Source organism: Anabrus simplex, chromosome 1 (genome assembly GCF_040414725.1).
Source record: "Anabrus simplex isolate iqAnaSimp1 chromosome 1, ASM4041472v1, whole genome shotgun sequence".
NCBI classification, from domain to species: Eukaryota; Metazoa; Arthropoda; class Insecta; order Orthoptera; family Tettigoniidae; genus Anabrus; species Anabrus simplex.
The window spans coordinates 537049609-537062493 of record NC_090265.1 but is presented as its reverse complement, the minus strand read 5'-3'; the positions used below and the strand labels follow the sequence as shown (position 1 = coordinate 537062493).

At 36.5% G+C, this 12885-nt stretch overlaps 2 protein-coding genes across 2 annotated transcripts in view; one reads left to right on the top strand and one right to left on the bottom strand.

The window, feature by feature from the left end:
• Positions 1-11286, bottom strand: part of LOC136869091 (U-scoloptoxin(11)-Ssd2a) — a 68182-nt gene extending 56896 nt beyond the window's left edge. Inside the window, exon 1 of the mRNA XM_067144824.2 lies at positions 11161-11286. Coding sequence (XP_067000925.2) covers positions 11161-11286 — 126 coding nt within the window. The remainder of the gene's footprint in view (positions 1-11160) is intronic.
• Positions 1-12885, top strand: part of HIPP1 (HP1 and insulator partner protein 1) — a 242426-nt gene that overhangs the window by 222271 nt on the left and 7270 nt on the right. The gene's annotated exons all lie outside the window — the stretch shown is intronic.

The following is a 12885-nucleotide window of genomic DNA, read 5'->3' as shown; positions in this document are numbered from 1 at the left end:
AGCTTTAACATGAAAAATGAAGATCACAATAATCAATAAGTGTTTGTCATGTGATAGAGCCAGAGACAGTGTTATTTTTAGTTGGTTTAAATTATCATATTGGTCACCATTATGATACAGTATAATGTGTTCATTCAAGATGTGGTCTTTTGTTATTGCAGTTTATGAATCTTTTTATTTTTATTGTCCCGTATCGACTGTATCTCGCATAAAACTCCTTTGAAAGGAAGACCAACATATGTACCATTTCTTACACTAATTTTTAAAGATTAATAAAACTCATTTTGTATTGTATTGTGTGGACCCGTTTTTAATTGTTTCCTTTCAAAGGAAGTTTTGTTATGTGTTATGGTGAATGAATCCAATTCTCTTTTCGTGAAATAATTTTTGGAATAGTGTCCATATTTTACTGAATGAGAAAAGGTACATATTTTGTATTTTGTGCTGTTTGCCTGTGTGATATTTCTGTATCACATGGCAGATGAAATACATTTCAATTCCCACGGGAAACTTGAAATATTTGTTCTAAATGAGTAATTTCATAATATCACATGGATGGAAAAGTAATGTTTCCATTATATCCCGATTTTTTGTCATCCAAGGTTGGCAAGTATGAATAAGGAATGCCAAGAGGTGAGGTAACAGTTTGTGTGTTCTGGGGGTCATGGAGAGGTAACAAGGAGTTCAGATGTTCAAATACATAATTTCTCTTTGAAGGAAATTGCATTTCTTTTAATTAGTTGTAAACCCTGCTTTATCAAGCTTGTCGAAAACCTCACTTTAATTTCTCAAGTGTTTCTTCTCTATTTCTACCTATTACAACTATATCATCTAAGAAAGTGATTTTTTTTGCTAGGTGCGACGTAAAGCCCCTAGCAAAAAAAAAAAAAAAGGAAGTGATTACCCCTTTTTTCCTAACCAAACCTTCTTGACAACCTACTGAAATAATGCACATAAAGGCTTAGTACCAAAAGGAAATCTATTTTTTTTTTGCTTTACGTCGCACCGACACAGATAGGTCTTATGGCGACGATGGGACAGGGAAGGAAGCGGCCGTGGCCTTAATTAAGGTACAGCCCCAGCATTTGCCTGGTGTGAAAATGGGAAACCACGGAAAACCATTTTCAGGGCTGCCGACAGTAGGAAATCTACTAGGAATGAAAATACCCTTGTGAGTACTCCAAGCTAGCATTATTTTAGTTTCATCCATTAATTTTACTTGGTCATAAGCCTGATGAAAATCAGGCTTGTAGAAAAATTCTCTCCATTGAAGCCCAGCAAATAGCTCGTTGATTTGAGGCAGTGAATGTTTGATATCCTCTAAGTACTTGTTTATAGTAATCTTACAATCAACACATGATCGCAGTTGACCATATGGTCACATCATTGGCATTCTGGATTGTAAACTAGTGATAATAACGGATTCTTTTTCAAGCCTTTAAAGTTCCGTGTCCATTTGTACCTTGAATGCAATTAATTATTTAAGTAAAATTTTTCCATATCATGTTTACCAATGAGCTTTGCTAGATCTTTATCAATAATCACAACATTAACAGAGACATCCAACTTAGTACAATCAAGCAAATTCAAGTAAGTCATCAAATTCTGCCTAACAGGGCCCTATTTCCTTCTTCAACAACTATCAACTTGCGGAGTTGGCTAATATCATTATGGCATATAGTGACTACAATTTCCCCAACTGGAAGAACTACATGGTTGTGTCGTACATCCTTAAGCAAACATTAGTAGCGCACATTTTACAATTACCATTTTACAATTATCAAACTGTTTCTTATAAATACTCATAGGAATGACTGAAATTTCTGCTCTAGAATCCAGCTCCATACATAAATGTTTTGTAATTGGCAGTTGCTGTGACAGTCCAAGGTCTGATTACATCGTTATTGTAGAAGTTCATCTGAACTAAATTGAATATTGATCGATGCTCATCATGTACACTTACACAATTATTTCCCAACAATTCACATACCCGATATAAGTGCTCGTTCTGATGACAATTAAGGCATCTCTTAACTCTTAAACGTACATGCATTGCAGTTGTGATTACTTCCTCCACAACACTTACACTTGCTTAGCTTCTCTTTTTTTTTTCGTTGAGCTGCCTGCTATTCCATTGACTGCTGTGATAGATTTCTAATGACACGGTTGAATTCTTGATATGTCGATGAAGCTGTCATAAGAGCAGCCTCCTCCTTCAGTTCTACTTCAACTAAATCTTGTAATGATGTGTGATTTTCTTAGCAGACTTTATCTAACACTAGTGCTTTCATTAAACCACAAACAAACTTGTCTTTTAGCTTCTCCTCTAACATATCCATACTTGCAGTCGCTAGCCTTCCTCTTAATTCTTACATACCACTGCTGAATTGTTTCTTGAGCTGACTTGTCTTAGATCATAAAATTCTTTTCTCTCTTGGAAAATAGCTATCCTTTCAGAACACTGTTGCTTTAAAATAGCAAATCATTCATTGTACCTTTTAGGGAGTGTCGGATCACAGAAATCTTTAAGTATTTAAGTGCCTCTCTGGTTAACTTCTGACCAGTACTGGGACACCCTAGAAGAAATCCTAGATAAAGTCCCACATCACCATATGACTATAATGCTAGGAGATTTTAACACTCATATTGGTAGAGAAAGGAAATACCAAAAGATTGTAAGCTGATACCTTGTCCATAAGAGAACCAACAAGAACAGGGAATGCTTAATCAGCCTATGTACTAAGTATGGACTACTCTTTATGTCCACAGCTTTCAAACATCTACCCAGGAACGCCATGACATGGCACAGCCCAAGTAACATAGTGGGTGAGTTCCAGATCGACCATGTAGCACGAGACGTGCAGCATCGCTGCGACATTATGAACAAGGTGCTAATAGGAGCCGGCATAGACTCTGATCATTACCTATCCCTGGTGAGAACAAACCTAAAGCCACAAAAAAAGACCAGTGGCATACTAGTAAAAAGCAAGATGATCCCTGGATTTGATATCACCAAACTTGAAAATGACAGCATAAGCTACCAAGGGAGACTGATCCATAATAGCAGCGGCTTATGAGACAATACCCTATAGACCTACGGGAAATAGGCAGCCATGGTGGTCCAACAAATGTGTCGAGGTTATAGGGGCCAGATGACTAGCATGGGTCAGATGGAACCAATGTAAAAACAAAGGGAGCCTAGAAGCCTTTTTTACAGTATCATAAGCAGAGGTGCCAACTGTCACGGATTATCCGTAATTATTACGGATTTCCCCTGCCGATTACGGCTTTACGGTCCAAGGGTAAATTGTTACGGAAAAGCGACATTATAAGGAAAATATAATTTCTACGGAAAAAATAAGGTAACGAGGAGAATTAAATCTTTTCGAGCTTTGGTACTCGACTCTCTTCGTTTCAAATTTTGTGAGTTGGCAAAGATACTCATTCGATCGTCACTTCCTTTTGCTACCTGTGAGCGTCGTGAAATTCATTGTGAATGAATAACTCTACTCTCCTATTCACTAAAAAATGTAATCCTGTATTATTGCAGTATTAAGTGTACCTGACATTAAATCTCCCACAGAAAGAGTTGTCAGTGTTAATAGGAAAAAACAGTATGAATTCAGGCCTACAATAATCACATCTACACTGGAATCGCTTATTGTTCTTAAGGTGAAAATGTCCTCACAGGAGGAAGAATGCTACGAGAAAAATCCCACACAAAAGCACCTGCTGCGTGGGGAAACAAGTTACAAAGAATGTTTTATGACACAACTAACTGGTAATGTGCAAATATGGTGTAATAGGATATGTCTTAGAATAGTTGTTGTTGGGAAGGGCAAAGAGGGTCTATTTATCCAGAAGGGATGATTGTGCTCTCGGTTTGACTCCAACATTTTTCGGCGGGGAAGGGGGGGGGGGGGGGGAATTACGGAAAAGCCATTTCAAAGGTTGGCACCTTTGCATAAGAGGAGCAAAGAGAAAGCACAACAAAGAACTGATGAAACAAGCAGAGGAAGACTGGGAGGAATAACTATAGAGACCCATACAAGGGCCTCAAACAAATGACGACCCAGTTTGTTTCCCCCACCTTACATTTCCAGACAGCAGACAGATTACTGTGCCACAACAACAGTGAATGTACTAAGACCCCAGCTGACTACTTCCAAGTACTCCTAAATGCCGAAGAACCTGCCCAACAACGGGCACATCCCTCCTCCAGCATACGAGGAAGTCAGAGAGATCATAAAACTTGTCAAGAACAACAAAACCTCTGGTAATTTACATTTAAAAAACATTATTAAGCCCATATTGTCAGCCTTAAAAAGTGCTATAGTTATTTTTCTATTTTAGGAAATTCTACCTTTACAATACCAAATTGATTTATATTCCTTATTAGGACAACTTTATAGGTACATGTTTCATCTCTTTAAAAGACATCTTCAGCCATTATGGAAAAATTTGTAAAAAAAAAAAAAAAAAAGGGGTGGGGGGGAGATACAGTTCCATTTCTAAAAGCACTGAAATGTTTCTTTGTGTAACCAGTCCAATTCTTGATAATGTCTATAGACTCTGGTCAAATCTGTCACTATTGAACATCCTATGTTATATATATGCATGCAAACAAATTCAAGTCTCTGAACTTGAGTCAAATTGACCGTTTTTGAGGGCACATAAACTTCAGAACATAATGTAAAGTGCATAAATTTTAAAAATAGCTCCTATTGTTATTGTATAGAACTATAGCTGTGACAGATCTTTGGAAAAAAGATCCTATATTTTTTATTAGACTTAACACCTAATTATTATAATATTGTGCTTAATTCTCAGAATTTTCACAGTTGAAAACTACATTTTTACATTAACATGCAAACAAGTTCTTTATCTATGGACTTTTGGTTAAATTGCCCACTATTGAGGGTACACAAACTTATAGTAACACACAAGTAAGCTTAAGAAAATACACCTTTTTTAGAGTGGTGTTTTTCGAAATTATATCCTATAGTTTTGTATAAAACTAAAGTCTTTGACAGATCTTCAGAGAAATATTGTATGTATTGATAAAAGTAACATCAAGTGGTGGTGGTGATGATTATTGTTCAATCAATTCGATATGCATTTAGGGCAGTCGCACAGGTGGCAGATTCCCTATCTGTTGTTTTCCTAGCAATTTCTTAAATGATTGCAAAGAAATTGGAAATTTATTGAACTTCTCCCTTGGTAAGTTATTCCAATCTCTCACTCCCCTTCCTATAAACAAATATTTGCCCCAATCTGTCCTTTTGAATTCCAACTTTATCTTCATATTGTGATCTTTCCTACTTTTAAAGACACCACTCAAACTTATTCGTCTACTGATGTCATTCCACGCCCTCTCTCCACTGACAGCTCGGAACATGCCACTTATGATCCAGATGTTGATTCTCATAGGGAACCTGAAATATTTATCCCGAATTAGTAAATTTATAATACCAGTATAGTTGGTCCGTTATTGGACATTATAAATTTTCCAGCTAACTCATTCCTGGTTGCCAGCGTTTCGCCCCAGTGTGCTACGTTGGGCTCATCAGTTGGTAAATAGCCCACCTACTAAGACGCTTGGCTAGTGCATACCATGGAGGCCACTGCATAGGCTACTTAGAGCCACTGGCATTGCCAATGCACTATGAGAGACTTTGTCTCATTACCGAAAATTGATGCCTGCCTAGCCATCAGATGATGCAGATGTTGATTCCCAAACAAACCTATGGTAATGAGACAAAGTCTCTCATAGTGCATTGGCACTACCGATGGCTCCAAGTAGCCTACGCAGTGGCCTCCGTGGTATGCACTAGCCATGCGTCTTGGAAGGTGTGCTATTTACCAACTGATGAGCCCAACTTAGCACACTGGGGCGAAACACTGGCAACCAGGAACGAGTTAGCTGGAAAATTTATAATGTCCAATAATGGACCACCTATATTTGTATTACATACCACTGAGTCGAGCAGCTCGTCTCCTTTCTCCCAAGTCTTCCCAGCCCAAACTTGCAACATTTTTGTAACGCTACTCTTTTGTCGGAAATCACCCAGAACAAATCGAGCTGTTTTTCTTTGGATTTTTTCCATTTCTTGAATCAAGTAATCCTGGTGAGGGTCCCATACACTGGAACCATACTCTATTTGGGGTCTTACCAGAGACTTAATATGCCCTCTCCTTTACATCGTTACTACAACCCCTAAATACCTTCATAACCAAATATTAGAGTATTGTGCTTAGTTCTCTAAAAAAGGTTGAAGTACTTTCTGATAACTATTAAATTACTATAAAACATTAAAATTGTTGTTCCAACATCTGCTTGACAAACTGTGATTCTTGGTGTTCTTGTACTGTTTAAATTGGGTTGTTAAAATTCCAAAGACTGAGCGAGTTGGTGATTAGTGCCACACAGCTGTGAGCTTGCATTTGGGAGATAGTGGGTTCGAATGCCACTGTTGGCAGCCATGAAGATGGTTTTCTGTGGTTTCTCATTTTCACAGCAGCCAAATGCTGGGGATGTACCTTAATTAAGGCCATGGCCACTTCCTTCCTACTCCTAGCCCTTTCCTATATCATCCTTACCATAAGAGCTATCTGTGTCAGCATGACGTAAAGCCAATTGTAAAAAATGAAAATCCAAAAAGGGTACTTCTCTTGAAATGATAGGGGTTGAAATGCTGGGCTTGGTTTCATTGAAGATGTTAAAGATTAAAAGAAAAAGTATCGGCAAAAGTTGTAACACGTTAGAGATTGTACTGCATGTGTCTGAGTACTTACTTCCTTGCTGCTCTTTTTTTGGTCTGGCTAGCTTGTGTGTGGCCTTGTGTTGAACTGCGGGCAGCTGATAGCTTGCTTGGTGTAACAAGCACATCTGTAAGGGAGAGGGGGGAATTGGATGGCGTGTGAAATAGGGGAGGGAGTAAGTAAGTTATGTGTACTTGTTGCAGAAGTTGCAAAAAATATATTAATGATCTCTTCAAAAAGAATATTGAGGCTTTCCGATATTTCATTCAAATCACCATTTGGGTCAATCCTTTGATCTTTGTTAATAAAAATATTCCCATAGATTTTTAAAAGAATACCTTCATTTGCTATTTGAAGAATGGACATATCTTGTTGTAATGATGAAAATGAATGCTTAAAATTGTCCATGTGGATGCTCATCACTGAGAATCTACAGTGTTTTTTGCATTAATGTGTTCTTGATATCAGATAAGAAATCTAAACACTTTGAGGATTGTAAAATACGATAGAATTATTATTGACTGTTTTATAAGCTATCTTGAGGCTATGTTTCTTATATATTTGCGAATTGAAAAAAATTTACATTGTTGAAGGTCAAAGTGACATAGATACCTTTCCTCTTGGAATCTCTGAGAAGGGTAGATGATGTTTGTTAATAATCTTATTAACAACATCGCTTTGAAATCTATTCCTATTAACTATTGTGTAGATCGTGTTTTTATCCGATAAAGAAATATTAAACGCTGTAGGAATCAAACTAAAAAAGGTTGCTCTTTTCTGGGCTCCAGGATGAAGAGAGTCCTGTTTTATGGTGTTGATGGTTTGAGTAGGTTTACTAAAAGTATCATAAGGATAAGTGAGTTTCCTGTTATTCCTGGTTATAGTCCAATGTGATTTTGATGAAAGGATCCATTTATTTTATTTCGTTGATCTAAGATCAAGTCACTATTTCTAATTTTATGGTTTACTATTGTGAAACTGTCATCAACAAACTTGGTCCAGGAAAAAAATCCCTTTTATGTTATTCAGAATTTTGGTGTTTTCCAAGTGATCAACATAGATTTCCACTAGTATGCTCGAAACTGGAATGTCCTTAGAAAGACCTTCTTGTTGGTAAATTGGATTATTAAATGAAAAATAGTTAGTAGTAGGGCTTGGAAGTTGAAGAACTATACATTGACTAAAGGACCTAAAACTGGCAAAAAGAACTTGAAAATATGATCCAAATTCATTCATAATTTTAGCTTTAATTACATTTTTCTCCCCTCCCCTCCCCTCCTTTTTCTTTCGTTCTTAGTTTCTTAGTTTCCCTCTCACTCGGCGAGGGATCCCACCTCTACCGCTCATGGGCAGTGTCCTGGAACGTGAGACATTTGGTTGGGGATACAGCTAAGGATGAGGACCAGTAACTCGCCCAGGTGGCCGCACCTGCTATGCTGACATTTATTCAGAATTGTGATTATTCAGTCAGCCTGCTCCAGAAGTGAGTTCTGAATGTAAACATCAACTTACAATTCCATGACGGAATTTTAATCTCTAATCTGTGTGTTTTTGCAGTACCTAACACAATTTCCCATCCAAGTTAGCTTCTATTATAGGTGACTTCCTCGTACAGCACTTAGCGATAGCACTCAAGGTGAGCCAAGGTGAGCTCGGGACGGGTAAGGACGTGAGTAACCAGATGTGCCCACACATTTGCCTATTTACTTTTGCTTATAGATTCATTTCTTATTTTTAGGCCCTAATTGTCAAATTGTGGCACAACCCTTCAACCAACTTGTTCAGTTTGAATCAGAGATTCCACCTACTCGTTACTCCACTCATGGTACGGCTAAGATTTGCATCAAGCCTGTGGATTGTTTCTATAATCATAATACAGTTAATAACGTGTACATAACTTTTTCATCTCGTTGACAGTCACACCAAAGACCACAATTTGTGCTATTTTAAAGATACAATTTTAATGGTTTTCATGACATGACGTCAAATACATCACATTTTAATTGGAGGCATTCGACTTTGAATTTCAGTTAACATTCAGTGTTTTTTAATGTCCTTGCTATATTTTAAGGTGTCTTGTATATCATCGACTGAAGATGTCCTAAAGGAGGACGAAACATTTCTCGAAATGTAAAAAGTTGTCTTAAAATAAAGACAGACCATTTGTATTGTAAAGTTGGAGTGTTTGATAAAGGATTTCACAAGTATATACGTACGACAGTACAGGCTTTATGATGAAATTTATTTTATGTAATGCCAAAAAGAAGATGGTCTTTTTTTTTAAAGCAAAACTTAGAAATTTTGGTACAAAGTTGTTATTCAAACATTAAAATTTATAGGAATTGCTGTTACTTGGTGATGCACATATGGTGTAACAAGAAACATCTTAATTGGAGCTTAGATTGTGTCATCAGCTTCCACTTGGTAGGCAAGCGTACAGTGAGCCATTTGGTGACGAATGAGAGTACCACTTTATAGACCAACGTTAAAATATTCTTAAATTCAGACTTTCATTATTGGAGGAATCTTCCTCGTGAACACTTGAGATTTTCTTCTAAAGACACGGAGAAAAGTTCTGTGTGAAACGTAAAGAATTTTACCTTGTTTTCTTGAAAATTTACTCGGTGCATATAAGAATAGTACTAAATGATGTTTCATGTATGGAAGAATGGGTGACTTGTAGATGTGGTTGGGAAGTTAAATAAAGCTTAAAATGTAGGAGAGAAAAATCCTTAGGAAAAGAACTAAGATTTTCTAGTTAACGAGGCCACATACGGAATAAATCGTGTGTGGAACAGAACCTTTAGCATATTACAACCTAGGATCAATAACATTGAACACACTAACATGTACTTCTGACCAGATATTTAGAAACTAATTTACAATGATTTCCAAATTTTATATTGGACAATTTCAAAACTAATCAGAACACACCATTGAAAGGAAACTACTTTTTCCAATCAAAGACACACATCTCAACTCGCGCACTATACACACACTTTCTGCAAAATGCCATTACAATTAAAATGATTCCAATGAACACAGAATTTTAAGTACTCTTGTCCTGTTATTTGCTGATGATCATCATATTTATTACTGAAAGTACTCCAGTGAGGTGATATATGAATATACTGTATGCAAGCAAGCATATGTCTGACCAGTAACAGCTTTCAATTTAAGAAAGTTATTGGATTGGTATATTTTTTGTGTAACCAAGAGGTGGTTTATAATAAATTGGTACTTTGAAAACTGACGACTTTAGACAGCTATTGTCCCATATGTGGGAGTTGGATGATGTGTCAAGAATTTGTATTATGTCTATGTAAGGTTAGGCACGTCTGGCCCCGCAGTGTAGGGGGGCAACGCGTCCGCTTGTCACCCGGTGGCCCCGGGTTCGATTCCCGGCCAGGTCAGGGGTTTTTAACTGTAAATGATTAATATCCCTGCCCTGGGGACTGGGTGTTTGTGTCGTCCTCAACGTTCCTTTCCTCACATTCAGCACTCTACACTTCCGCAATTACACTTACACGCACGTTCCTATCATATGGTGAAAGTAGTAGCAAAAGATCTGCAGAGGTCGACGCCATGAACAAATATAATTTAAAAATTTAAAAATAAAAGATTAGGCACCATTTGTCTAAAATAACTTAGTACTGCTAGGTTTTGCAGCATTTCCAAGCATGAGGAGAGATCTTTTCTATCATAATTGATTTTGTGAATATGAACTGTATAAATCTAAACTGCTTAACTTCTATACTTTGCCACCTGCAGTGTTAGTGAACATCAGTTTAAACCTGGATATGGATATCCATTTAGTGCAGCTATTTCGATGTATCAATCCCAATCCCTTTTTTGACACAAGTGATAAAGGAAATAACTGTGGAAAAGCAAACACATTATGTTGGATTTTCCTTATTGAAGAACCTAGAAAATATATAATGACTTGCCTTGTGATAACACTGTCAGTCATTGGCCTTTTGATAGTGGATAGAGCAACATTTCTAAATGAATTAGGTGTCTTCAATAAATAATTTTGTAAAAAGAAATGGAAAAATGCTTTAAAATATTATAAAAATTTGTGCCAGCTAATATAAGAGAATTAAACTTACAGAATTCAGCTCTTCGCATTGAAATCTTTGGTTCTTATAGATTAGATTAGATATTGTTTGCATTGGTGGCCTAGTCAGGGCTCTAGGCCCTTTCATTACTTTATTCCAGTAAGCATTATGTACTAGGAATTATTTGATGACTATCCTTTTGAAGCGAGAAAGTTTCTCTTATAGAATTCAACATGTTTTCCCTCCATGAATCACATTACTATGCAAAGACTTTACTGCGTAAATTGTTTTTCTGAAGACAGTAAATAAATGCAAACTCCCAAAAGTATTAGACACATACATTGTCAGGATAGCTAATATCAAACTCTTCTGAGTCACTGGTGATAGTAGTGAAGACTGTCCTTGAAGGTTCTGCTCTTGTCAGTGTATTGAAAGCCAGAAGGATGATGCCAGCTGTTACCCACATGATGGTGTACACTGAACTGGCTGCATTACTCCTACCATGTATTGAAGATATTTTTAGCTCTCCCCTCCTTCCTCCTTTATGGACCAAAATAGTAATTCATGGCCTGTTTATGGAAGAGAAGTGCAAACTTCCATTGGAACCTTAGATATAATATTTTGGAACATTTAATATGTAGTATAAAGTTATTTTTAGATATATTGCAGAGAATGGTAGCTAGAATGTATGGTACTAGAGCCTTTACATTGGAAGAGCCTAGGAGATAAGTAAATATTACTGGGTTTAATAATTTTTTTTTTGTATTTTTTTTTTTTTTTTTGTTACTGTTGAAAAATACATTTTGGTTGCCCTTTTTTTTTCCTACTTCCACACACCCTACCTCCCCCAACACTGTTTTTTTGTCACTTTTTTTTTTTTTTTTTTTTTGCATCCATGATTGAAGATTCCCTTTGTCACTAATATGAATCATCTACAAGTAAGCTTTTTCATTCTCTAAAAACTATAAGATTTCCTCTAGTACAGTAATATCAACACCAGGAGGTCAAAGCTTGTGGCACTTGTTTCACAATCACTGGTTTTGAGTGCAAAGTTTAGAAAAATAAATATATGTGCAAATGTTAGACCTGTGATTGTGCTTTTGGGAAAGGTTGTAATTGAGAAAAACATTTCTTAAGAATTTTTTTGTTGCTGTACATACAGTAATTGCAAAAGAATGTTACTGGCAGGGAGTGAGTGGGAATTTGACCTTCACATAGTAGCAGCTTCTACTTTTCTGCATGTTACCTGCTTTATTATTACTATTAAAGCAAGTCCTGAGGTCAGATTATTTCTTTATTTTACTGTATTTGTCATTGTTAGAGGTAAAACAAAGTCATATAAGAGTTTCATTTTGGAGTTTAAGCCGGACATTTTAGAATTTGATGAAAAAAGGGTGTGCAGACCGCGAGCCAAGATAATTCAATACAACCAAACGTGGTTTGTTACTGGAGAAATCAAAGAGATATACTTAAAGCTGCTAAGAAAGGAACTCCATCTAAATTACTTTTCTCAGACAAATTGGTACCGGTACCTCTCAACCTGAACAGAGTCGCAAACTGTTGTCAGATAATGCGCAGCTCCAAATAACAGGTTTCTTTAGCTGCATAACTTACACTAGTTAATGTTTAATAAAACATTAATTTAGTATACTTATTTTGATTTTCCAAAATACCTGTTTGTGAGACCCCCTCCCAATTTTGGAGTAAAAATTGCATTTAAAAGTTCTTATTTTCAAGTAAATATTGATATACATTGGGCTTCCTTCTTAAGTAGACATTATTCTTCTGTGGGGGCCCAGAATGCATCTTTCTTCTTCAGAAATGAGGTTGATGACCTCTATGCAATGCTGTTCAAAATGAATCAGTAAGAAGTCTTTTTAACTGTAGGCTATATTATTATGTGAAGTTTTGTTTGTTCTGGATGTGTACACGGACTTCCTTTTTTTACTGGGTGGAATTACTATAACTTTTCTTCTGAGACTCTCCTTGTTTTTATTTTTATGTGAAACATCTCATGCATTCTTGGGGTGAGTTGTTGCAATAAGTTTGATCATAATGTTTTCCT